This window comes from Nerophis ophidion, linkage group LG15 (assembly GCF_033978795.1).
Source record: "Nerophis ophidion isolate RoL-2023_Sa linkage group LG15, RoL_Noph_v1.0, whole genome shotgun sequence".
In the NCBI taxonomy this organism is placed as follows: domain Eukaryota; kingdom Metazoa; phylum Chordata; class Actinopteri; order Syngnathiformes; family Syngnathidae; genus Nerophis; species Nerophis ophidion.
Genome location: NC_084625.1, coordinates 28,142,481 through 28,169,866, shown reverse-complemented (window position 1 = coordinate 28,169,866; position 27,386 = coordinate 28,142,481). Strand labels below are relative to the sequence as shown.

General features: G+C 41.7%; 2 protein-coding genes across 5 annotated transcripts in view; one reads left to right on the top strand and one right to left on the bottom strand.

Moving 5' to 3' along the window:
* The first annotated feature begins 2,547 nt into the window (after nucleotides 1-2,547).
* On the top strand, nucleotides 2,548-7,631 carry sec61g (SEC61 translocon subunit gamma). Its single transcript, XM_061921966.1, has 4 exons — nucleotides 2,548-2,697; nucleotides 4,350-4,460; nucleotides 7,148-7,250; nucleotides 7,459-7,631. The coding sequence occupies exons 2-4, from the start codon at nucleotides 4,367-4,369 to the stop codon at nucleotides 7,466-7,468; spliced, it is 207 nt and encodes a 68-aa protein (XP_061777950.1). The 5' UTR covers nucleotides 2,548-2,697; nucleotides 4,350-4,366; the 3' UTR covers nucleotides 7,469-7,631.
* Nucleotides 7,619-27,386, bottom strand: part of tpk1 (thiamin pyrophosphokinase 1) — a 130,724-nt gene continuing 110,956 nt past the window's right edge. For all 4 annotated transcript variants that reach the window (XM_061921962.1, XM_061921964.1, XM_061921965.1 and 1 more), the window contains one exon: nucleotides 7,619-11,346. In XM_061921962.1, the coding sequence (XP_061777946.1) occupies nucleotides 11,201-11,346 (146 nt within the window). In that variant the 3' untranslated portion in view covers nucleotides 7,619-11,200. The remainder of the gene's footprint in view (nucleotides 11,347-27,386) is intronic.

Below are 27,386 nucleotides of genomic sequence, written 5' to 3'. Positions count from 1 at the left end.
GGACTCTCTCTGCTGTGTTGGATCCACTTTGGACTGGACTCTCATGGTTGTGTTGGATCCACTATGGATTGAACTTTCACAGTATCATGTTAGACCCGCTCGACATCCATTGCTTTCGGTTCCTCTAGAGGGGGGGGGTCAGAGGTGGTAGAGTAGCCAGAAATTGTACTCAAGTAAGAGTACAGTTACTTTAGAGATGTATTACTCAAGTAAAAGTAAGGAGTAGTCACCCAAATATTTACTTGAGTAAAAGTAAAAAGTATGTTGTGAAAAAACTACTCAAGTACTGAGTAACTGATGAGTAACCTGATTACAGCAACAAATAATGCACAAAAACATAAAAATAGCAATGAGCAAATTCAGAGCCAGGAATATCTCTTAAACAACTAAAACAATAATATATATTAAATAATATTACATTAAAATAAAATAAAAAAAATGGCACATTGAGCCGCCCTGTGATGAGGTGGCGACTTGTCCAGGGTGTACCCTGCCTTCCGCCTGATTGTAGCTGAGATAGGCGCCAGCGCCCCCCGCGACCCCAAAAGGGAATAAGCGGTAGAAAATGGATGGCACATTGAGCCACAATAACTTAACAGCACCATAGCCTTAGTAGGCATTCATTGATTTGATTGATTGATTAAAACATGTATTAGTAGATTGTACAGTACAGTACATATTCCGTACAATTGACCACTAAATGGTAACACCCGAATAAGTTTTTCAACGTTTATCAATTACTTAGTAAATGACCAAGTCGAGGTGATCTACCTCATATATACATACACATATCACATATCATATACATACACACACATATCATTTATACACACACAAATCATTTATACACACACATATCATATATATATATATATATATATATATATATATATTAAATATATATATATACATACATACATTTATATCTACAGTATATAATTTATATTTATTTATTTTGCCGTTTTTGTTCACATGCTGAAGGTGTTTTAATGAATATACATGCATGTTTAACATATAGATTCCTATCTTTCATGAAGACAAGAATATAAGTTGGTGTATTACCTGATTCTGATGACTTGCATTGATTGGAATCAGACGTCCACGTTTTCAAATGGAGGACAAAAAAAGTTCCTCTTTTCTGTCCAATACCACATGAAAGTCGTTGGTTTTTGGCATCTTATTTGTCCAGCTTCCATATTCATTTTTATACACTTTACAAGAAATACATTGGCGGCAAACTCCCTAGTCTGCTAGCTTGTTTGCTCTGGCTTTCGGAGACTCTTATTTTGTTAGCGCAGGCGCGATGGCGCGGCACTTTTATTGTGAAGGCAGGAACTGTGCGATCAGTTTTTAGGCTTTTGACGGGAGGTACGGTTGAAATAAAAAGTGTCTTTTTTCCTTTACATTTTTGATTGATTGATTGAAACTTGTATTAGTAGATTGCACAGTACAGTACATATTCCGTACAATTGACCACTAAATGGTAACACCCGAATACGTTTTTTAACTTGTTTAATTGGGTCATGTGACCGTCTGGTTCTGTTTGATTGGTCCAACGTCACCAGTGACTGCATGTGATTGGTGAAACGCAGGCATGCGTAGATTCTATTTTGAAGCTCTGTCATTAACCAAAACAAACATTAATAGATCGATTAAAAAAAGTAACAAATAGCGAGCTGAATGTAGATTAATGGAACTGAGTAAAAGTAGCGTTTCTTCTCTATAAATATACTCAAGTAAAAGTAAAAGTATGTTGCATAAAAACTACTCGTAGAAGTACAATTTATCGCAAAAGTTACTCAAGTAAATGTAACGGAGTAAATGTAGCGCGTTACTAACCACCTCTGGGGGGGGGGGGGCTGCCCACAAATGCGGTCCTCTCCAAGGTTTCTCATAGTCATCGTTGTCACCGACGTGCCACTGAGTGTGAGGTTTCCTTGCCCTTATGTGGGCTCTACCGAGGATGTCGTTGTGGTTTGTGTTGTGGTTTGTGCAGCCCTTTGAGACACTAGTGATTTAGGGCTATATAAATAATCATTGATTGATTGATTGATTGATAAATTGGCCCTAGTGTGTGAATGTGAGTGTGAATGTTGTCTGTCTATCTGTGTTGTCCCTGCGATGAGGTGGCAAATTGTCCAGGGTGTACACAGCCTTCTGCCCGAATGCAACTGAGATAGGCTCCAGCGCCCCCCGTGACCCCTAACAGGACAAGCGGTAGAAATGGATGGATGGTCATCAAACTTCTTTTTTTTTAAAAGTTTAAAAGTTGTATTTTTTCAAGTATTTTTTCAACTTTTGGCCATAATTATCTAAACAAATGCATTTTTTTCAGTGTTAAATATATTAAATCCTTTAAATCGTATGTAATAAACACATGCAATTACATTGATGTGCAAGGCACTTAAACAACGCGTGTAGCAATAAAGTTCATGTACATATTAATGAAATGAGTGACAACTGACAGACATTGTATCATAAACAAAGAAATACCAAATATATAATAAAATGCAGTATGTCATGCCTGATTCGTCTTTCACCGCTAGATGTCACTCTGGGCCAAAGTTTGCGTTTGACGTGTGCGACGAGTAAGAATTTCCGCGCATGCGCGTGTAAAGTATACGTCAGCTTTTTGCCCTCTTCTAAAGCCTCGTCGCTACGTGGCTGTTTCTCTAACGACGCTCCTCATTAAGCAAGGTAAGAACCACCCTGTTCCACATACATTTTAAAGCTATATTGTTCTTTTATTACCGCAGGTACTCCCAAACAGGGTCAAGTCACATTTTTTTTGTTTTCTTTGTTTATATCATTGTGTATTTTTTACACAGAGCAGTCATTGGTTAGCATGGTCGTCAGTAACTATATCTCTCCAGCAAACACCTCGTCATACATCTAACATACATGGAAGCAATTGTGTTGTACATTTCACACATTTATAATACGCAACGGTACGACAACTACTGTCATTAAGATGTTGGGGGTGTTTTAAGGAATGCGGCTAAAGCCACCCGTCAGCATAACCTCGCAGTGAGTTAAAGGCTTACTGAAATGAGATTTTCTTATTTAAACGGTGATAGCAGGTCCATTCTATGTGTCATACTTGATCATTTCCCGATATTGCCATATTTTTGCATACATTATTTAGTAGAGAACATCGACGATAAAGTTCGCAACTTTTGGTCTGTAATAAAAAAACCCTGCCTGTACCGGAAGTAGCAGACAATATGCGCGTGACGTCACGGGTTGTGGCGCGCCTCACATTGTTTACAATCATGGACACCAACAGCGAGAGCGATTCGGACTGAGAAAGCGACGATTTCCCCATTAATTTGAGCGAGGATGAAAGATTTGAGGATGTGGATTGTGAGAGTGAAGGAGTGAAAAATGACAGGGTAGTGGGAGCGATTCAGATGTTATTAGACACATTTAATAGGATAATTCTGGAAAATCCCTTACATGCTTATTATGTTACTTGTGTTTTAGTGAGATGATATAGTCGTATCAGAAAGTCGGAGGGGTGTACCCCTCCACAGTGGAAGCTTTTTTTTTGATTGATCGATTGATACTTTTATTAGTAGATTTCACAGTTAAGTACATTCCCCGTACAATTGACCACTAAATGGTAACCCCCGAATAAGTTTTTCAACTTGTTTAAGTCGGGGTCCATGTTAATCAATCACTCGTTCGGGAGCGGCCGGTCGGAGGAGGCAAGAGAGTCCGCAGCTGCCTCTTTGACAGCTGCAGGAGGGACGACAAAAGCTCCGCTCATGTCTACGGTAAGAGCCGACTTATTACCACAATTTTCTCACGGAAACCTGCTTGTTGACATGTGGTAGAGAACCATGTTCGCTTGACTGCTCTGTTCCATAGTAAAGCTTCACCTTCGGGAATGTAAACAAGGAAACACCGGCTGTGTTTGTGTTGCTAAAGGCAGCCGCAATACACCGCTTCCCCCCTACATCATTCTCATTTGACGGTTACATTATTAATTGAACAAATTGCAAAAGATTCAGCAACACAGATGTCCAGAATATTGTGTAATTATGCGATTAAAGCAGACGACTTATAGCTGGGATCAGGCTGGAACAAAATGTCTGCTACAATCGGTGACGTCACGCGCACGCGTCATCATACGCGTCATCATACCGCGACGATTTCAACAGGATACTACGCACAGAATTTAAGATTGCAATTTAGTAAACTAAAAAGGCCGTATTGACATGTGTTGCAATGTTAATATTTCATCATTGATATATAAACTACCAGACTGCGTGGTTGGTAGTAGTGGGTTTCAGTAGGCCTTTAATGCCTCTTTAACAGTTTGTGGTGCTGTCGTGTTGTGTTTGCAGGGAACATCAACATCAACATGGACCAAGTCATGCAGTTTGTTGAGCCGAGCAGGCAGTTCGTCAAGGACTCCATCAGGCTTGTCAAGAGATGCACGAAACCCGACAGAAAAGGTATGTCTTCTCGACCCAATTGGACAGGATTTAGTCAACTAATCCAGTGGTTCTCAAATGGGGGTACTCGTACCCTTGGGGGTACGTGAAGGTATGCCAAGGGGGTACGTGAGATGTAAAAAAAATATTCCAAAAATAGCAACAATTCAAAAATCCTTTATAAATATATTTATTGAATAATACTTCAACAAAATATGAATGTAAGTTCATAAACTGTGAAAAAAAATGCAACAATGCAATATTCAGTGTTGACAGCTAGATTTTTTTGTGGACATGTTTCTTTTTTTGTGAAGAAATGTTTAGAATTAAGTTAATGAATCCAGATGGATCTCTATTACAATCCCCAAAGAGGGCACTTTAAGTTGATGATTACTTCAGTGTAGAAATCTTTATTTATAATTGAATCACTTGTTTATTTTTCAACAAGTTTTTAGTTATTTTTATATGTTTTTTTTCCCAAATAGTTCAAGAAAGACCACTACAAATGAGCAATATTTTGCACTGTTCTATAATTTAATGAATCAGAAATAGATGACATAGTGCTGTACTTTACCTCTTTATCTCTTTTTTCAACCAAAAATGCTTTGGTCCGATTAGGGGGTACTTAAATTAAAACATTTTTCACAGGGGTACATCACTGAAAAAAGGTTGAGAACCACTGAACTCATCAGGCTATTATTTTATGATCTAAAATCAATGGTTATTATTGTCTACGAGGACAAAGACAATAAATAAAATCACGTCACCCACTTTTTTCCAATTGGGGTGAAACTAATTATTTATTGAAGTTAGGGCTGGGCGATATGGCCTTTTTTTTAAAATCTTGATATTTTTAGGCGAGTAGGGGAAGAGTGGATCGTGATATCAACAGGCGGATCGGTGCGGTGTCTTCAGTAATGCGGACGTTCTACCGATTCGTTGTGGTGAAGGAGCTGAGCCGGAAGGCAAAGCTCTCAATTTACCGGTCAATCTACTTTCCCATCCTCACCTTTGGTCATGAGCGAAAGGATAAGATCACGGGTACAAACGACCGAAATTAGTTTCTTCCGCCGTGTGGCGGGGCTCTCCCTTAGAGATAGGGTGAGAAGCTTTTTCGTCCGGGAGGAACTCAAAGTAAAGCCGCTGCTCCTCCCAAATCGAGAGGAGCCAGATGAGGTGGTTCGGATATCTGGTCAGGGTGCTACCCGAACGCCTCCCGAGGGAGGTGTTCAGGGCACGTCCAACTGGTAGGGGGCCACGGGGAAGACCCAGGACACGTTGGGAATACTATGTTTATCGGCTGGCCTGGGAAGGCCCCGGGATCCCCCGGGAAGAGCTAGATAAAGTGGCTGGGGAGAGGGAAGTCAGGGCTTCTCTGCTTAGACTGCTGCCCCCGCGACTCGACCTCGAATAAGCGGAAGAAGATGGATAGATGGATATTTTTAGGCCATATCGCGATACACGATATATATCTCCATATTTTGCTTTAGCCTTGAATGAACACTTAATCACATATAATCACAGCAGTATGATGATTCTATGTGTCTACATTAAAACATTCTTCTTCATACTACATTAATATATGCTCATTTTAAACGTTCATGCAGAGAGGGAAAATCACAACTAAGTCAATTTACCAAAACTGTATTTATTAAATAGTTATTAACAGGTGACTTTTCAAATGATGCACCATATTAGCAGTAATGCTACTTCTGGTAGCAACGCTTGTGCCCCACACTTGACGAATTAAAGTTGTCTATTCGACATTCCCGCTTGAAGCCGAACCACCGCCAGACGATGGACCCCCTGCCGTCTTTATTGGGAATTAATCCTTCCTTCATTTGTTACCAGACTCGCACCTTCTTTCTCTCGTATTACCACTCGCACGGCTTCGCTAGCATCACAGCTAATGTTACCTTGGATTGATTGATTGAAACTTTTATTAGTAGATTGCACAGTACAGTACATATTCTGTACAATTGACCACTAAATGGTAACACCTTTTTCAACTTGTTTAAGTCAGGGTCCACATTCATCAATTCATGGTACCCATGCTGCTACCTCTGCTTGGGGAGGGCGTGTGACGTTTCACGCGTAAAATATGTAAGAAGGTGCGCTTGTCACGGGGAGAACATGCAAACGCCACACAGAAAGATCCACCATACCATTGTCAAATGCTTACAATTTTGTCCATACAGAAAATTGAGTAATTTTGATTGTATATAATAACGATCTGAAGCCAGACATGGGCATGACATTTGATTTAATTTGCATTAAAAAACATTAAATTAGATTCGCTGATACATGCAGAAACCCTGTATTACTGGCACTAAATAACACTTTTTAGTCTAAAATACTCACGTCCATGATATTTCTCTACCTCTAAATAAAACATGTACTACTTTTGAAGTATACATTTCTACACTTTTCAAAGAAGTTGTCACTGGGTAATACATTTCCACTTACTGTTGTACTGAAAAACTCCAATTGTGTCTGGCTGGGATTATTTAATTTTAACACCAAACTATGAATAAGATGCATTTTGTTTTGGGCAAAACAAACGTGGGATCAGCAAACAAAAAAAACAGGTTTTGGAGCATCTCTTTTTCACGTCACATTTTTGCACTAATTTGACTTGCGCCGTTACAGTAGGTGGTATGTTGGGATTTAGTTTTATTTTAACGAACACCTTTTTCACTATTTACCAGAATTCCAGAAAATCGCAATGGCCACAGCAATTGGATTCGCCATCATGGGATTCATCGGTTTCTTCGTTAAGCTGATCCACATCCCCATTAACAACATCATTGTGTAAGTAACTGCAACACATTGTTTAAATTTTTGTAAGGCCACTTTTGCAGAGAGAAAAACGATATCGTCATATTTTAAACATTACAGTAATTGTATTAATATGCGGTTTGGTTACTCTGTGGAAAAAATATGAATGCTGTTGTAGTAATGCAACATTTTCAATTAGCAAACAAAAATATGTGTAAAACATTATATTTTTGTCTTGCAGCGGTGGTTAAAATCCAACTAAGCAAGAAGACAAACGTCAGCATCCGGCATTAGAAGACCGACATGCAACATTCTAAAGGGGGGATTGAAGGGGTGACATTTTTTGACATTCTGTAATTAACATTTCTATTTTGCTGTGTAAATAAAAAGCAAAAACAAACAATAGGAACCCAACATTTTTTCTTTATTTCCTTTTTTTCCTGGCAACATAAGTTCAGTGCACTCACTTAGATGGGAGGAGTTGTATAAAAACATTTTTTTCATCAATGTGATACAGTATGTGAAGTAAAACAGCAATATATTTGTAATAGTCTCCTGTGGATGTATGAGCTGCAGGGATGCAACAATATTGCGGTTTCAAAATCCTCACAATAATGCCGTGATGGGGACTGTATCAAACAAATCTAGGTAAGTGGAGTTTTTCTGGCACTTTTGGGTTGCCCAGTCTGAAAATAAACCATCTCCCAAAAACCTTGGCGCAGCGTGGGACAGGCAAGGGCGTGGAACACTAAGGGGGAGGAAATAGAGGAAGCATGCGAGAGAAGTGTGTTCATATTAGATGAGGAAATTTTTTGGGACATTTACTAAAAATCATATGCAATCAGTCAATAACTGAGTTACATTGCTGACAGACAACCCATTACAAAAACATAACCTTTTGGTTGAGTTAATCAAGTCTGCGTACTGCAAAACATGTCACCCTTGTCTCGAACGTTTCCAAGGCGACAGTGCTGGTGACGACACCGCGTGAAGGGAAGCCCCCAGTAGGGGTTTGGACACTGCACACCATGAGAAATAAGAGCAATATGAGAAGCTACTTGATTGATCGTCAACCGGAAAATATATTTGAAACAAAAAGGGTTCCCGTGGTGTAGGTTGTATTCACCTGACGTCACATGCCGCTAATTAAACATGCGAGACCTGATGTGGTGGTCAAGTAAATGTCCTTTGTCAAAGTGTTCTGGGCGGCATTTTGCCTTTCTCGAAGAAACATGCCACGTGCTTGTGTTGTTTTGGTTGTGGGAAACGTTGAAATTGCGAAAAGGTTAGTTATTTCAGAGTTCCTTGAGAGGTAATCCAGAAGGGTGAAAGATTTTTAGTTTGCCCAAAGGAATGTGGCACGTTATTGACTTATTTTTAACACTAATGGCTTTTTTTCTGGCCACTTTCATAAAACCCAGCTCCTTGTGTATAGCTTATTGTGGTCTTTTGAACTGACACTCCAGTCTTTGACGTGGAACTCTGCAGCTCCTTCAGGGTTACCTTTGGTCTCTCTGTTGCCTCTGATTAATGCCGTCCTTTTCCAGACGGAGTTTTGCGTGTCTTGGCAGGTTTGTTGTGGTCCCATATTCTTTAAATTTGAAGGTAAAATGGGTTTTATGGTGTTCCTGGGTATCACCAAAGATGTGGATGTCTTTATAACGCAACCCTAACTATGTGCCTTTTGGAGATAATAGGTTGCACCAGAGCTCCATAACAAAGAGGGTGAATGCATATGCACATGCTAATTTATTTTTTAAAATGTACATTAATTGAAAAAATATTTTTCTCATTTTACTTAACCAATTTAGGCTATTTTGTGCAGATTAATCATACATTTTGGTTTAAAAACAAGTTACAGGTTGTAATTTAACAATTAGGTAAAAAGCCAAGGGGGGTGGATACTTTTGGGAGGTATTATATACTTTTAGTCTTTAGCAGTTCCCATTTAGGTATTTTGATATTTCTATTTTATCTTGTTTCCGAGTTCTTAAAACACATTTTTGCTATGAGTTTCGGAAAGCATCAAAAAAGCAAATTTGAGCAAAACCCAAGTTAATATTTTACCAAAGACAGCAATCACAAATTAATCTTTCAGCACAATCACCACGATTTTGACGTCTACAAGGAAAGACATGCATATGCATACTCGTGACGACATGTGCGACAAAACTACATTCCGTCTTCTTTTGTAAGCAGCCAGGTCTTCAGTGGTGTTTCCGATTATCTTTGAGTGGTTAACATAATGTGAAAATAAAAAAGTTAATCAAGGTTATCGAGTGCTACTCCGTTTGTTTACAAGGACGTGTCCTCGCAAGACGCAAGGTTAAAACATGATATTACAACTGTACCTGAGAATTACCAATGCATGATTTATCTTGGAGAGTCCAGCCACACACTAAGAAGTTGTTGGCCTCCGTGCTTTTTCCAAGTTTTCATCTGTTTTGTTGTGTAGAATGACGCCTAGAATTCAATCTGTTGCAGATAACCCTTGATCACCCCACAAAGTATAGATAGATTCTGTTGCATAGTTAGATTTTTTTTCTTGTATCTCCAGGTACTTGAAGCGGTAAGATCTAGACCCAGGGATTACTTAGTTTGCACACTGTTTGCTGCACGGTTTCCATATTGTGAATATCTTAGTCTTGCACTTAAAGGCCTACTGAAATGAGATTTTCTTATTTAAACGGGGATAGCAGGTCCATTCTACGTGTCATACTTGATAATTTTGCGAGATTGCAATTTTTTTGCTGAAAGGATTTAGTAGAGAACATCGACGAAAAAGTTTGCAACTTTTGGTCGCTTATAAAAAAGCCTTGCCTGTACCTGAAGTAGCAGACAATTTGCACGCGACGTCACGGGTTGTGGAGCTCCTCACATCCTCACATTGTTTACAATCATAGCCACTAGCAGCTAGAGCGATTGGGGCCGAGAAAGCGACGATTTCCCCATTAATTTGAGCGAGGATGAAAGATGAAAGATGAGGATAGTGACAATGAAGGACTAGAAAAAAAAAAGGCGAGGGCAGTGGGAGCGATTCAGATGTTATTAGACACATTTACTAGGATAATTCTGGAAAATCCCTTATCTACTTATTGTGTTACTAGTGTTTTAGTGAGATTATATGGTACCTGAAAGTCGGAGGGGTGTGGTGACCGCCAGTGTCTCCGGTAGGAGGAGGTAATAGTCCGCAGCTGCAGGAGGACGCAAGCTCCGCTCATGTCTCCGGTAAGAGCCGACTTATTAGCACAATTTTCTCACCGAAACCTGCCGGTTGACGTGGTCGGGAACCATGTTCGCTTGACCGCTCTGTTCCATAGTAAAGCTTCACCTTCGGGAATGTAACCTAGGAAACACCGACCGTGTTTGTGTTGGTAAAGGCAGCTGCAATACACCGCTTCGCACCAACATCTTTCTTATTTGACTTTTCCATTATTAATTGAACAAATTGCAAAAGATTCAGCAACACAGATGTCCAGAATACTGTGATTATGCGGTTAAAGCAGCCGACTTATAGCTTGGACCGGGCTGTAAGAACATATCTGCTACCACCGGTGACGTCACGCGCACGCGTCATACCACAAAGTTTTCAACGGGATACTTCGCGGGAAATTTAAAATTGCAATTTAGGAAACTAAAAAGGCCGTATTGGCATGTGTTGCAATGTTAATATTTCATCATTGATATATAAACTATCGGACTGCGTGGTCGGTAGTAGTGGGTTTCAGTAGGCCTTTAAAATACATGTTGGTATAGAAGCAAACTAATTATATAGAGTATTTGAGTTTTGTTTGTGTCCAATTGCAGCAAGTGTTTACCCTAAACATTCCTGCCACTTAATCAATAATATCGTACTGTGGCATTATTACCGTGACGATATGTTACCATGGAGTTTTGATGTTGTTCCATTTCTGTTGCACTGTCCAAAAAAGTCCAGCAGTGTTTTGTGTAGCAAAATCTGTACAAGTTTCAACAGTTGGTCATTATTCCAGCTCTCTGTGGATGCCCATACTCCAAAGCAGAGGCTGCTCTGTTGTCACAGTCACACACTTCCTGGCCTCTCCGGGGCACACGGGCTGGTAGGTGTTGGAGGTGCTCACCAGCTTCCCGAACTGAAGCACTTGGTTATCTGGATGGCGGGAACAGAAAGAAGTTTGCTCATTTCAAACAAAGTACTATTGGGAGTGCAAATGAGAATGCACATAACTGAAAATATTTAGATTCCTTGTCTTAAAAAAGATAAGTCACTTTTTCAGCCACAGTGGACATTATACATTAACATTGCCAGCTTTGAATTGATTGTGGCTTTAAATATTAGTGTCAGCTGGACATTTGCTTGTTTACATTTTATGGATGGCTACTTTATAATTATCACTTGTAAATAAATGCAGGAAATCAAATACTGTTTTTGTTTATTAGCAGTTAAATGTATTTTATTTTTTTAAATTTGTTTTGTTGGTGTTTAGCATATTAAATGTCACAGGTAATGACACAGCAAGAAAAGTTGCTGAAGACTGCCCTCAGGTGGCCAATAGGCAGCACTGCAGCAGATTGCCCATATGCGGCACCGTATAGGCAGCCTGGTCTTAATAAAGTTCCATCATACACATTATTACACTGTGCAATAATCTCAAATTCAGTGTTCATATTTATCACACGTTATTTTAAGAGCTTTAAAACAGTACATTTGAGTACGTGCGTCTAATGGCGAAAGTGACAGAACAAAAGTGGGACAGAATGGTCAAACGGCGACCTCTTGTGGTCAAACTAGGAGGCCCAGGAGTAACAAGGAGCGCCAACAGGACGAATTTAATTTATACACCCAAAATCGAACGAGGACTGTTTCGAAATTTGCGTGTCACTATTCCATTTTGCATGGCTTTACAAAATTATTTCCCCCCCGCCCCACACAATTTGATTGTTAAATAATGTACAAGCTATTTCCGACTTGTGCTATGGAGTCATTTAAAACGTTTAACATAGGCCTCAATTTGTAATTTACTGTACTATTGACTCCCTGGATACAGCTTTTAAAGCTTTTCTGCATACAAGATTGTATTTTTTGTGTTCAAACTAATAGCATGCATTAAAAATATTACATCAAGCAGGCAATTCAAAATGGAATATTTGGCTTTTAACAAACCCCCAGATAACCAAAGTGGCTTTCTTAAAAAAGTTTACTTTGCACTCTTTTTTTTTTTATCAGCTGTAAAACCCATCATACACAAAGCAAGCACTTTAAACCACCTCTGGGACACAAGTCACATTAGAATACACCAGTTAACCACAATGAAAAAGTTGCAAAGAAAAGGAAGACCAAAGAACAAAGTCAGCAGAGAATGAAAACAATCGCTTGTCCACAGGCGTAGAATGGCTACAAACAGGCTTTCCCTGCTTCAAAGACTGTAAAACAAGCATTGTGTTCAAGCTGGCTGATACAAACACAATGCAGAAAAAGCTGCTCAATAATTGAGCTAGCACGGAGCCCAAAACAAAAAGTGTAGGAAGACAAATATGAAAGAAATGTGTTGTCTGTGCAGGTAAACATTCAGTGTTAAGTCTACTGAGACATTTAAATGGCTTCATTAGTAATCCTCTCCTCGGTTGATACCGATCAATAGCGGGGGTTCCAAATGAGCGTCACACTCCTCCAGCGATAACAATGAGGATGTTTGCTGCCTGTAATTGCATCTGGGCGACGTATTTACACAGCAAATTACCCCGAGGAGAAGAGTGTAAAGGTAGAGAAGGGGATTATGGGTATTTGGGGTCACTGTGAAGGAGCCACAGTAATCAAATGCAACAACGTTAGCAGACTAAAGTCAAGCTGTTAAATAAGAAATAAGACTGAAGAGTAACGCAACACCATGGAAGCATACTGTCGTGACAAGAACATGATAAATACAACGTAGCTGATCAGTGTTTGTCACTAGAAATCTTCCACCACAAAAATAGCTAAACGACGAAGAAATGTATTATTATTTTACAAATGTGTGCATATATTTAGTACTATAATTACCTAATGAACAATTTAAATAGACTACTATTCATCCATCCATTTTCTACCGCTTGTCCCATTCAGGGTCGTAGGGGTGCTGGAGCCTATCTCAGCTGCATTCGGGTGGAAGGTGGTGTACACCCTATCCCAGGGGTCACCAACCGCGGGCACCAGGTAGCCCGTAAGGTCGAGATGAGTAGCCCGCTGGCCTGTTCTAAAAATAGCTCAAATAGCAGCACTTACCAGTGAGCTGCCTCTATTTTTAACATTGTATTTATTTACTAGCAAGCTGGTCTCGCTTTGCTCGACATTTTTAATTCTAAGAGAGACAAAACTCAAATAGAATTTGAAAATCAAAGCAAATATTTTAAAGACTTTGTCTTCAATTGTTTAAATAAATTCATTTTTTTTTTTTACTTTGCTTCTTATAACTTTCAGAAAGACAATTTTAGAGAAAAAAATACAACCTTAAAAATTATTTTAGGATTTTAAACACATTTAACTTTTTACCTTTTCAATTCCTTCCTCTTCTTTCCTGACAATTGTAATCAATGTTCAAGTAAATGTATTAGTTTTATTGTAAAGAATAATAAATACATTTTAATTTAATTCTTCATTTGAGCTTCTGTTTTTGCGACGAAGAATATTTGTGAAATATTTCTTCAAACTTATTATGATTAAAATTCAAAAATATTATTCTGGCAAATCTAGAAAATTTATAGAATCAAATGTAAATCTTATTTCAAAGTCTTTTTAATTTCGTTTGAAATTTTTGTTCTGAAAAATCTAGAAGAAATAATGATTTGTCTTTGTTAGAAATATAGCTTGGTCCAATTTGTTAGATATTCTAACAAAGTGCAGATTGGATTTTAACATATTTAAAACATGTCATCAAAATTCTAAAGTTAATCTTAATCAGGAAAAATTACTAATGAGGTTCCATAAATTCTTTTTTTTTTATTTTTTCAAAAGATTTGAATTAGCTAGTTTTTCTCTTCTTTTTTTTGGTAAAAGTTTGAATTTTAAAGAGTCGAAATGGAAGATAAACAATGTTTCAAAATTTAATTTTAATTTTTTTCCTATTCTCTCCCCTTTTTAAACTATTCAATTATATGGTTTTTTTTTTCATCATTTAATCTCTACAAAAGTACTCCAGAATGTCAAACAGAAATACAATTTATTTAAGTGTCTATCAAACTGGTAGCCCTTCGCATTAGTCAGTACCCAAGAATAGCTCTTGGGTTCAAAAAGGTTTGTGACCCCTGCCCTATCCAATATGTTCAATGATCATGTTTTTATATTCCTGATAATGTCCACATTTTATACAAACAGGTAAATAAAAGGTTGATATGTCCGTAGGGGAAAAAGTGTAGGATATTTCCTACTGCAGTGAATGAAGCCATTTCAAAGCTTCAATGTAGTTTGAGCATTCATGGAAAAAGTAAACAAAACACAATAAATTGGCAAAAAAACTATGAAAAAACAAATGTTCTTTAGACACTAGGTTTTTCAGGGATAATGTTTGGCTACAATAAAAAAAATAAATGGCACATTCTTTTTGGAAATACGGTCATAAATCTGCTACGATGACGGCGTTTGTCGTTGCTAAACCACACTATAGGACTTATTAGGGAGATGTTAACTGACTGCTGAATAAAAGTTTAGGAGAAACCAGGTCTGGTTGTATCCATGGGGTGATTCAGTCTATCAAAGTAACAAGCAAGCACCTGCAGAGTACGACGACCAAGTTGATGATCAACTACAGCAGTGACAGGTCGCCATAATCATAAGGTTGTGGCCCTAAACAACAGCAAAAAGTGACCTGTGTTTAAATGTTTTTTCTACAACAAACATATTTTGATGTACTGCTGCATATGACGCTGTGGATGTTTTCTTCCTCTCCCTCGGGGTTCGTCGGACCGACAGGACCACACTACCGCAGGATGCAGGTTTTTACAATAGATTTTTATTTTATTTTCTGTCTGTTTGGTGTCAGTGTTCTTCCTTTGCTTTTCAGCACACAACCTTCCTTGCTTTTCAGGAGTAGTCCTCCCCTCATGGTCTCTGGCGCTGCTAATAAAGGAACAGGTGATTGGATAACTCGTTCCAGCTGAGATATCCACTCATCTGTTGGCTGCTTCATGGCCGGCCCCTGCACACACCCCGTCCGCAGGTAACACGTGGACCACGCCCCTCTCCATAGACGCTAAATTAGTTTAGCCGTTTGTGTAACAAACCCCCCACCGGGTGATCTGCGCATTGGCGTCTTTCATACGGTTGAGCCACTGGAGAGGTTTGTGGTCCGAGCAGAGACTGAAGTCACGCCCCAACAGGTAGTAGCGGAGGGCCCCGACCGCCCACCGGATGGCAAGGCACTCCCTCTCCACCGTACTGTACCTGGCCTCCCGGTCCGATAGGTTCCGGCTGATGTAAAGCACGGGGCGGTCGACGCACTCCAGTCGCTGGGTCAACACCGCCCCCATTCCCCGACGCGTCCGCCTGCAGACGGAAAGGGATGTTAAAATTTGGCATCTGCAGCACCGGCTCCTCACAGAGTGCTGTTTTTACCTTCTCAAACACCCGCTGGCACTGTTTCGTCCACTGAACCAGATCTGGAGCACCCTTTCGGGTGAGGTCAGTTAGTGGGCTGGTCAGGTCCGCAAAGCGGGGGAAAAATCAGCGGTTGTAGCCCGCCAGTCCCAAAAACTGCCTCACCTCTTTTTTCGTCTTGGGGGGTGGACAGGCCACAATCGTCGCTGTCTTGTCAACTTGTGCCCCCCCCCCACCCCCCCTAATTGGCACCCCAGATACTGTACCTCCCGTCGGCCAACCGCGCACTTCGCCGGGTTGGCGGTGAGCCTAGCCCGCCTCAAGGACTCGAGCACTGCCCCCACCTGCCGCAGGTGATCTTTCCAGCTGCTACTCTGGATGATAACATCATCCTGGTAGGCAGCCGCGTATGCAGCATGGGGTCGCACCACCCGGTCCATGAAGCGCTGCAACGTGGCAGGCGCACCAAAAAAACAGAACGGGAGTGTCACAAACTGGTATAAACCTTCCGGAGTGGAGAAAGCCGCTTTTTGGTGATAAGGGAAACTGCCAGTAGCCCTTGGTTAAATCCAGTGTCGTAAAAAAAACGAGCCGTGCCTAGCCGATCCAGGAGCTCGTCGACCAGGGGCATTAGGTACGCGTCGAAACGTGACACCTCATTCACCTTGGGGTAATCCACACAGAAGCGCACAGACCCATCCTTCTACCTTACTAGAACAATGGGGCTGCACCACGCACTGTGGGAATCTTCTATTACCCCCAACTCCAGCATGGTTTTTAATTCTTCCCGAACTACTCTGCGTTTGTGCTTGGGGAGCCTGTATGGCCGAGACCAGTCTGAGTAGCGCCGCTGTAACTCAGCAACCTCCGTTTTTTGTGCCAATGTGAGCTGGTCATCACATGGAAGAGGAGGGGAAGAGGCGGAGCGCGGGATCTCTGGCCCGAACTCCTCCTCCTCTCTCACTACCGTCACCATGAAGAGAGGCACCGCCTCTCTCCATGCTTTCAGTAGGTTTAAATGGTAAATTTGGGTGCCTCCAACTCGGTCCGAGCGCCGAACCTCGTAGTCCACATCATTCACTTGCCGTGTGACCTCAAAAGGTCCTTGCCACTTGGCTAGTAATTTCGAGCTGGAGGTTGGCAGTAGTACAAGTACTTTGTCTCCCGGTGAAAATTTTCTAAGCTGGGTCCCCCTGTTATACATGCGCTGCTGCCATTGCTGGGCGCGGAGCAAATATTCGCGTGACAAGTGCCCCACCTTGTAGAGTTTTGCTCGCATGTCCATAACGTATTGAATTTCATTTTTACTGCGGCTTGAACCCTCCTCCCAGCTTTCCTTAATTAGGTCCAGTACGCCACGCGGCCTCCTGCCGTATAATAACTCCAAGGGCGCACAGCCGGTTGAGGTCCGGGGTGCCTCCCGCATCGCAAACATTAGGGGATCCAGCCATTTATCCCAATTAGGTTTGTCCTCGTGCGTGAACTTATGGTTTATGGTTTTCAGAGTTTTATTGAAACGTTCCACCAGCCCGTCAGTTTGTGGGTGGTATACGCTGGTGCGGATCACTTTAATCCCCAATAACCCGTATAGTTCCTTTAACGTGCGTGACATAAAGCAGTGGTCCCCAACCACCGGGCCGTGCCCCGATTGGTACCGGGCCGCAGAAGAATTTCTTATAAAAAAAAATAAATAAAAAATATAAATATTTTTTTATTAAATCAACATAAAAAACACAATATACACTTACAAATAGTGCACCAACCACAAAAAACTCCCCTTTTCATGACAAAAACGTCCCTTTTTCATGACAAAGAAGAACAAATTATTAAGCGTTGACCGGTCCGCGGATACAAAAAGGTCGGGGACCACTGACATAAAGGACGTGCCTTGGTCTGTCAGAATCTCTTTCAGAATTCCGACTTGGGAGATGACCTGAAACAGAGCTTGTGCTACACTCTTTGCAGAGATGGAGCGCAGAGGCACTGCTTCGGGATAGTGTGTTGCGTAATCCACCAGGACTAACACAAAGCGATATCCCCGTGTGCTCGGGTGAAATGGTCCGATGAGGTCCATCCCAATTCTTTCGAATGGGACCTCCATGAGCGCAATGGCCGCAAAGAGGCCTTCGGGATGGCCGTTGGATTAACCAGCTGGCAGGCCGGGCAGGCAGCACACTACCTGCGCACGTCTGCCCGGATGCCTGGCCAATTGAGTGTTTTATCGTACCCCATGTGGCCAGCCAGGGGATTTCAGTGCCCCGCCTGGAAAACCATTTCCCAGCAGGGTTTTGGCACCTACAACTGGGTGGACTCCTCACCTGTTTGAGTGTCACGGCTCACTCTGTACATCCTATCTCTAATAATCGCAGAGGGGGAGAATACCCGCGTTTTCCCGGGGCGCAACAGCTGACCGTCGATGTTATCCACCTGGTCCAAGGCCGCGCGCAAAGTTTCATTGCGGGACTGCTCAAGGGGAAACTCTTCCGTGAGTTGCCAAAGGGGGGCCGTGGGGGCTTCCCGCGAAGTCCCCGCCGGTTCCCGCTCGGCAGCGCCGAATGAAACTGCTTCCCCACCGAGTACTGTGCGGATACTCCCCTGTCCTACAGTCCGTGAACGCATCCCCACACATTGCGTCACTAATTGGTTAAACCCCGGCCAATTCGTTCCTTGAATTGTGTGGTGCGTAAGGTGCACGCTTGCGGCAACCTTGACACTGTTTTTGACCCCTTATACCAAATTTCCACTGGCACAATCGGGTACTCGTGCACATCCCCATGAATACACCCGATTTTTCCCCGTGTTGCCTGCAGATGGGATATTACATTCTCGGTTCCCCCCCTTGTTGGGTGTGTATGTGTGTATGAATGGGTGCGTGTGTCTGTGCTTTTGTGTTGATTGTTCGAGTAGGGGGACCTGCTCGCTGATTTCGGGGGGTCCAGCCGGGCGGGATCGCTGCTCCAGGGCTGTCCCATCTTGTGGCGTGAGTCGGCGGCGGGGTGCTGGGGTGGGCCTTTCGGCCGTCCTTGCAGTCGCCTTTCTTTGGACCGCCAAGTGTTTCTCAGCCAGTGTCACTGCGGTTTTTTACGTCGGGGGGGCAGTGGTAGCTCACCTACACGGCGGTCCTGGATGGGATGGCATCGATAAATTGTTCGAGCAGAATGTGCTCCAACATTCTCGGGTCCTGCCCGTTCGGCTGGAGCCACCGGGTTGCCGTGTCCCGCAACTGCTGCGCCAGGACGAAGGGGCAGTCCTCTGGGCCGAATTTCATCGCTCGGAACTTCCTCCGATGATCCTCCGGGCTGCTGCCGACCCGATCCAGGATGGCATGGCGCAGGGTGAAGTACTGCATCCGGGCGGCTGCCGGGAGACTCAACGCCGCCCGCTGTGCCTCCCCCACCAGGAGCGGCAGCAGCTTTACTCCCCATTCTCCCTTCCGGCCACTTGCTTGAGGTTGCCGTGGCCTCAAAGACGTCTAAGAATGTGTGGGGGTTCTTGGTCTCCCCCATTCGCTGCATGGAGGCCGTGGCTCCCGCTCCTTCTGTAGATCTGTCCATCAGGCTCTGTAGCAGCTGCTTCTACTGCTGGCTTGCTGCCGACACCTCGGCCAGTACTCGCTCAAGCGTCTCCAGGGGGGTTGTGGTGGACATCTCTGTCGTCCGTTTTTGTTGGGTGCCAGTTGTGGAAGTTTTCTTCCTCTCCCTCGGGGTTCGTCGGACCGACAGGACCAAACTACCGCAGGATGCAGGTTTTTACAATAGATTTTTCTTTTCTTTTCTGTCAATTTGCCGTCTGTGTTCTTCCTTCGCTTTTCAGCACGCAGCCTTCCTAGCTTTTCAGCAGGAGTCCTCCCCTCATGCTAATAAAGGAACAGGTGATTAGATAACTCGTTCCAGCTGAGATATCCACTCACCTTTTGGCTGCTGCACACACCCCGCCCGCAGGTAACGCGTGGACCACGCTCCTCCCCCTCTAAATTCATTTAGCCGTTAGTGTAACAACTGGAATTAGTTATTGTATGAATAAAAAGTAAAAAAAACAATAATAAATCTTATTTGGTATAGTGCTTCCCAGAGTACTCCAAGACACTTTGCAGGATAAAAATTTTAAATCTAAAACAGTTCAAAGTAATAATATAAAATACAGGAACTATAAAAGCAGTACATTGTAAAATACATAATAATACAGGACATTTACAAGACAGGAAAATACAGGACACAGAACATTAGTTAAAAGCAAATCTGAATAGGTGTGTTTTGAAAAAAAAAAAAAAAATCTAAATTGAGAACCTCTGTGGTCTGAAAATGAAGGAATAATAGACGTACAAAATAAACAGCAAATGTGTGGTAACAGCTTGGCAAAAATAGAATTCATTGGTATTAATGGGCTTTATTTTCATTAAGTTGACAAAACAAAATAAGTGGATACACGTAATGTGTGATGTTAAAATATCACATTTTGGCACATATGCATGTACAAGTGATATTTCTTCTCAAAAACATGTGTCCTCCAAATGTAGCGTCTGTGCCGTATAAGTGACATCATTTGAAAGCATATAAATCATAGAAACCAGATTTAAGCTCCAAATGTTACATTCATAAGTTTATCAGAAAATGTACCTGGAAGCTGTGATGGCAGGAAGACACACATCAAGGCAACATTTGCCATTATTTTTCTACCGCATATTCCCTTTGGGGTCGCGGGGGCGCTGGTGCCTATCTCAGCTACAATTGGGCGCAAGGTGGCGTACACCCTGGACAAGTCGCCACCTCATCACAGGGCCAACACAGATGGACAACATTCACACTCACATTGACACACTAGGGACCATTTAGTGTTGCCAATCAACCTATCCCCAGGTGCATGTTTTTGGAAGTGGGAGGAAGCCGGAGTACCCGGAGGGAACCCACGCATTCACGGGGAGAACATGCAAACTCCACACAGAAAGAGTCCGGGATTGAACCCAGGACTACTCAGGGCCTTTGTATTGGGAGGCAGACACACTAACCCCTGTTTTACAGTGCTGCCCCATTATTTTGTACCATCCCCAGCAAAAGTAACCTGGTTATAGCAGTGCAATTTCCCATCAGTGTCTTTACTTATTCATATTTCTATATAACCGTTATTTATGAGCCGTGACGTAAGTGGAAGGCTCGCATCTTGCACTGTCAGCACCATCTGCTCGGCCATGATAGCCACTTCTATTAAATGTTTATGATGCCACGACTGGGTCGGTTGAAGAGCGTCAGGTGGAAAAATACTCGTTTGTGGCTTAAGTTAACAGAGAAGATACAGGAAAAGAAGTCTCTGGTGGTAAGGTGGCTTGCCTTTGGGTTTAGGGGACTCTTTGTGTTTGACTTGTTGCTTATAGGAGGACAAGCTAAAAGGTGGCTTGAAGCAAAATATGACATCACCTTTCATACATCTCCACCATATTTTATAGAACCATTTTAAAATGGGTTACTAAGGCTCCTAATTTAGCTGCTGACGTATGCGGTCACACAGCATTACCATATTTTCTGGGCTGATACTTATGTCGCACCCGCAACATTTTCAAACAAACTGATGTTTACATATATTTTATGACCGCATCCATCCATTGTCTACCGCTTGTCCTTTTCGGGGTCACGGGTGGTGCTGGAGCCTATCAGCTGCATTTGAGCTGAAGGTGGTGTACACCCTGGACAAGTCGCCACCTCCTCTCAGGGCCAACACAGATAGACAGACAACATTCACACTCACATTCACACACTAGGGACCATTTAGTGTTGCCAATCAACCTATCCCCAGGTGCATGTCTTTGGAGGTGGGAGGAAGCCGGAGTACCCGGAGGGAACCCACGCAGTCACAGGGAGAACATGCAAACTCTACACAGAAAGATCCCGAGCCCGGGATTGAACTCAGGACTACTCAGGACTTTCGTATTGTGAGGCACATGCACTAACCCCTGTCCCACCTTGCTGCCCCTATTTTATGACATATTATATACATTGTTTATATATTTAAAAAAGTTGAACCGAAGGATCACACTCCTCAGCCTTCCCAGTAAGGTCTATCCAGGTATACTGGAGAGGAGGCTACATCAGATAGTCGAACCTTGGATTCAGGAGGGGCAGTGTGGTTTTCGTCCGGGTCGTGGAACTGTGGACCAACTCTATACTCTTGGCAGGATCCTTGAGGGTGCATGGGAGTTTGCCCAACCAGTCTACATGTGCTCTCTGGACTTGGAGAAGGTATTTGATCGTGTCCTTCGGGATTCCCGTGGAGAGCATTCAGGGAGTATGGGGTATCAGACTATTATTGAGAGTGTCAGAGATTGGATCCCATTGCCGCAGTAGGTCTGATTTGTTTCCAGTGAGGGTTGGACTCTGCCAGGGCTGCCTTTTGTCACCGATTCTGTTTATAACTTTTATGGACAGAATTTCTAGGCACAGTCGGTACGTTGAGTGGATCTGGATTGTTGGCTGCAGGATTAGTTCTCTGCTTTTTGCAAATTATGCTCTGCTGGCTTCACCTGGCCAGGATCTTCAGTTCTCATTGAATAGGTTCACAGCTGAGTGTGAAGTGACTGAGATGAAAATCACCCCCCCCCCCCCCCCCCCCCCCCAAGTCCAGAGTCCATGGTTCCCGCCCGGAAAATGGTGCCCTGCCATCTGCGGGTTGGGGACGAGATTCTAGCCCAAGTGGAGAAGTTCAAATACATCAGAGTCTTGTTCACGAGTGAGGGAAGAGTGGATTGTGAGATCGACAGGCGGATCGGTGCAGCGGACGCTGTATTGATCCGTTGTGGTGAAGAAGGAGCTGAGCCGGAAGGCAAAGCTCTCAATTTACCGGTTAATCTACGTTCGCATCCTCACCTATGGTCATGAGCTTTGGGTTATGACCGAAAGGACATGATCACGGATACAAGCTGGCAATTAATTTCCTCTGTCAGGTGGCGCAGCTCTCCCTCAAAGATAGGGTGAGAAGCTCTGCCATTCGAGAGGAGCTCGAAGTAAAGCCGCTGCTCCTTCACATCGAGAGGAGCAAGATAAGGTGGTTTGGACATTTGGTCAGAATACCTCCCGAACGCCTCACTATGGAGGTGTTTAGGCATGTCTAACTGGTAGACCACGGGGAAGTAGCAGGACACGGCGGAGAGACTGTCTACCAGCTGGCTTGGGAACGCCTTGGGATCCCCTTGGAAAAGTTGGACAATGTAGCTGGGGAGAGGGAAATCTGGGCTTCTACCACAGTGACCCGACTACGGATAAGGGGAAAAGATGGATGAACGGATGGACATATTAACCGCACCGGACTATTAACTGTAGACATATACCGGTATGAAATATATTAGTAAATGTTTATTTACATACTATAAATGTTTTTAAACGCTGCCTGTAACACGGCAGTATAACAGATGATCAAAAAAAACAGAAGTCATCATCATAGACCCACTAGCCGTGCAAGCTAGCTCCTGAATTAGCTAAACAGACTCAGTAACTCCTGACTAACTCAGTTTTGGTGAATTTGTGACTCTGGAACAATACAAAAAGAATGCCATTGTAAGTTAATAATACTAACACAGACACTCGTAAATGTGTTAGCGTATCAGCTGATGCTAATAAAGCCAACTTGATTACATTTCGCTAGCATGTACAAATATATATTAAAACAGTAATTGTGAATTATTGTACTTATATTGTAAAACTTAAACATTGCCTGGAGTCATGGATGAAGAATCTTTTCGTGCAGAAACTCTATGGACGAATACCTCAGATTCAAGGACTGAAACGGCAATTACATTTTCAACCAGCGGCAGTAAGCGAAATTGTCAAAAAAGATTGGGGCGTACCACAAACAATCACACACCTTTTCAGTGTCTGTCGGTGTAATATGAAATACAATACATGGTCATTAGCAAAGAAAATCCATAAATTTGCTGCACCGTTTTATAAGTCGCATAGTTCAAAACGTGGAAAAAATGTAACGGCTTACAGTTAGGAAAATACAGTATTTCCGGTGGTATTTTCTCAAAACAATGAATCTACTTGATAATGTACTGTTAATATCTGGTTACTTTTATCTGCACTTATGTTAAATTGTAATAAGCACCTATTCTCTGGTATCAAACCAATGCCAAGTAGTTACATACTAATGCTAGTATTGACCCTTCAAATTTTCTAGATAATTGAATAATTCATTCTTTGATCAGAAAAAAAAAAAATAAGGCAATGTAACAATATCAAAATAATTAAATGATATACTGGTTAATTTCTTATAATATTTGTGCAAAAGTAAAGTGGGGGGTGAAAAATAACACAACATAAACAAAATCTACTATTGACTCTTATTTTTTTGGAGGGGTTTTTGCCCTTAAAGCTGTCTTGCGTCCAGGGAATTATTTCTTGAGTTAAAAAACAAATTTAACCCCAAAAATATTTGGAGGGGATTTAACCCCCCCCCCCACCCCCCCCGATCCAACCACCGTAGTACTATGCTAGGTATCATTACTGTCGATATTTGTATTGATCCACCCATATTGAAGAGCTCTAGCTGAGCGTTTAGCATTAATTCTTGGATCCTCCTACGATGTGTAGCGTAGCATGTTTAGCTAGTCCTTGTTGTCCAGTGATAATGTTACTTTAAAGAAATTTTGTTTATTTGCCGCCATGGAGGCAAGGATTTTTGACTTAAAAGCGGCTATGCACTGGGAAGGGACGTTAGCGAGGACGCTACGTTGAGTTCGCATGAAATTTACAGCTAGAATGTGTCCTCATCATTCATTAATCACAATTACAGGTCTGTACCTTTCACATTTAAGTTGATATGGTACTCAACGGTGCCAATTTCTGGTACTCTTGTGTGTTTTAGCAAATGTTAATTGTTTAATAAAACCTGACTTTTTAATGTAACATTAAAATATTAATGTCTTATAGTGACTGTACTGTCCAGTTGTTGTATCATGTTTTCTTATTACATTTCTGAGTGTCATTCGCAAGTATTGTAGACTGTGCATGCAGTATATTGTTTATACCGCGCAGACCCAGGAAAATATTAATGTCCATGCTGGATTAAAAAAAAGGCGTTGAAGAAAAGTTTTAGAAGAGGAAAAGGTCAGGCCTGTTTGCATTTTTGTTTTTTTGTTTTGTTTTTTTTCTTTAAAGATCAGAGAAGTGGAGATGTCTGCCTGCGGCAGGGCTGTTGGCTAAAGACCTTACTGAGCCAAGCGTGTCACATGCGTCTAGCCGTTCGACAAGGAGATAAAACGTACACATTACCTGCAATGTACAAAAATGCGACTGAACGTTGAACACGACGCCCTAGCTGCCGTGCTTCATCTCAGCATCAGCGGGTGTGGAGACAAGAAATGTCTTAATTTATCGCTCTGACGTCAAACAAAATGCTTTTTCCTCCAGCTCGAGAAAGGGATCTGTGAACATGACTGCAGACACACGTCAAAAAAGAGGAAATTCCCTGCTGCTTTAGGACAGAATGGTTGTGTTTACAAATCATGCAGTTGTACACACAGTTTGTTTCGTAAAGACAACACAAAACATCATTGAGATGCTTAATTAGCTTTATGGGAATGTGGCGATTAATCAACCACTGATACATATCAGAAATTTTTGTGAAAACGTATGTGATTGCCATTGCAGATTAATGCCCTTTAATCATTCGGGCTGGCACAATTTTAGACTCCCGGCTGAGAAGAGGCTAGCAGCTAATTACATCTCTCCATACACAGTGTGGAGCGGCTCCCCTACTGTAAGCTAACAATAATCACCTCCATTAAAGCAAATAAACTGCCTAAGTATCTTTAAGTATTATTGTCAAATATCGTTCTCACCGAAGGACGAGGCTCAACATGTTACACCCTGAGAGCAAGCATGCTGATAGCGAAGCTAAGCTTGCTTGAAACAATACCAAGAAATAAGTGCCAACAGCAACTGTCACAGTCAGTACAAAACATGTAAAAGGAGGGTTGATTGATCCATAAATTGGTGGTGTTGATACCAAAGGTAGTATCAGTATAAGATCGATACTAGAGTGGTTTGGTTCATATTTTTCAAAATGTTTTTTTGTTGTTTTTGTTCATGTTTACAAACTCAGGGAATAATTCCCTGGACACAGAAGTAAGTAGTGGATAATACTTGTGCTTTTGTTTAGTTATTGTGTATTATTTACTTTGTTTTTATCCAACAATTGTATCCATCCATCCATTTTCTACCGCTTGTCCCTTTCGGGGTAACGGGGGGTGCTGGAGCCTATCTCAACTGTGTTGTTGTTAAACTGTCAACAACACTCATCATACGTACAGTAAGTACATTGGAAATATTACAGGTCATACTTGTGACCAGTATCGGAATTGATATCAGCCTATCTCTCAGTCCTGGATGATTGCTGTCGGAATCTGCAGCATTAAACACCTTCTTTCACTAAGTATGATTAATTTCGACAATCTCTAACATTGGATTTATGCCTGTATGCCTTAAAAATGTGCTTGTTAAGTCAACAAACCAGATTAACATCGACAATACACGGATGTAATGTTTAGAGAAAAAACTAGCCCAAATTTGCTCAAGAATAAATAATTCATTGCCCCGAACGGGACAAGCGGTAGCAAGATGGATGGATGGATGGATGGATAGCTGTTTTTAGTGGGTTTTAGATTAACAGTAGAAGTACTTTTTTTCCTGTAATCTGTATATCAAAATAATCTTTCTAGACACTCAACAATATCAACACAAAACACATTATTCTAGTTTTTACATGCAGTACACAATGTGGAATACACACAATGAACATTTCATGATTACTAAAGACTCTTTTTGGCAAACGTGGCAATAAATTTCTCACTTTCTCTATCAAAGTGCTGGCACATACAACTTTCATTGGCCCCATGGTGGCTGATTTTGCAGTCGTACTCAGACTGAGTCACAATTTGTTCAGGCACTCAATATGCAAACCAAGGTACTAGTTTGAGTGCAATGTTTAGTCATACCGTTTATGAAAATGGGGGCCATATTTTAGCAAAACTTATGAAAATGGGGGCCATATTTTAGCAAAACATTTAGTCAAAGTTGGGCGTAGGAAAACCGAGGTACCGCTGTCTAATTGTAAAGTTAGTAACTTTTTTCCTTGTAATTTACTGACAATAACATTAAAAGACCAAATGAACACCATAAATGATTGAAAAAGTACTATTTGAACATGTTAACTATTTCCTGTTAATTTTTTCATCATCTAGTTTTGTATGTATTATGAACCTGCGATGAGGTGGCGACTTGTCCAGGGTGTTATTATTTCTTATTTATTTTACTACAACATATATTGCTAGATTTTTTTGTCAGTTTTTTACAAGTCCCTTCTTATGCTGGATACTTGGTAAGTACTTATTTTTCTATTCAGCCTGACATTAGCCTAAAGTTTGAGTTAAAAAATAATCTTTCTTTTTTTTTTCACATCATTTGACAAGGATGTTAACTGTAAGTAGGTTAGATATGATTATTGAATATGATTAAAATCAACAGTAAGATTACTAATTCAGTGTTAATATTTAAATGTAGTGGAAAAAGTTGGGCCCCGAGGTCAAAAAGGGTAAGAACCCCCACAATTAACTATTTAACTACTGTGTATAAAAT

Bases quoted from the DNA above. Each gene is read 5' to 3' on its own strand.
- sec61g (XM_061921966.1), top strand. From the start codon at position 4,367: ATGGACCAAGTCATGCAGTTTGTTGAGCCGAGCAGGCAGTTCGTCAAG. The intron at 4,461-7,147 runs GTATGTCTTCTC...ACTATTTACCAG, and splicing joins CACGAAACCCGACAGAAAAG to AATTCCAGAAAATCGCAATG.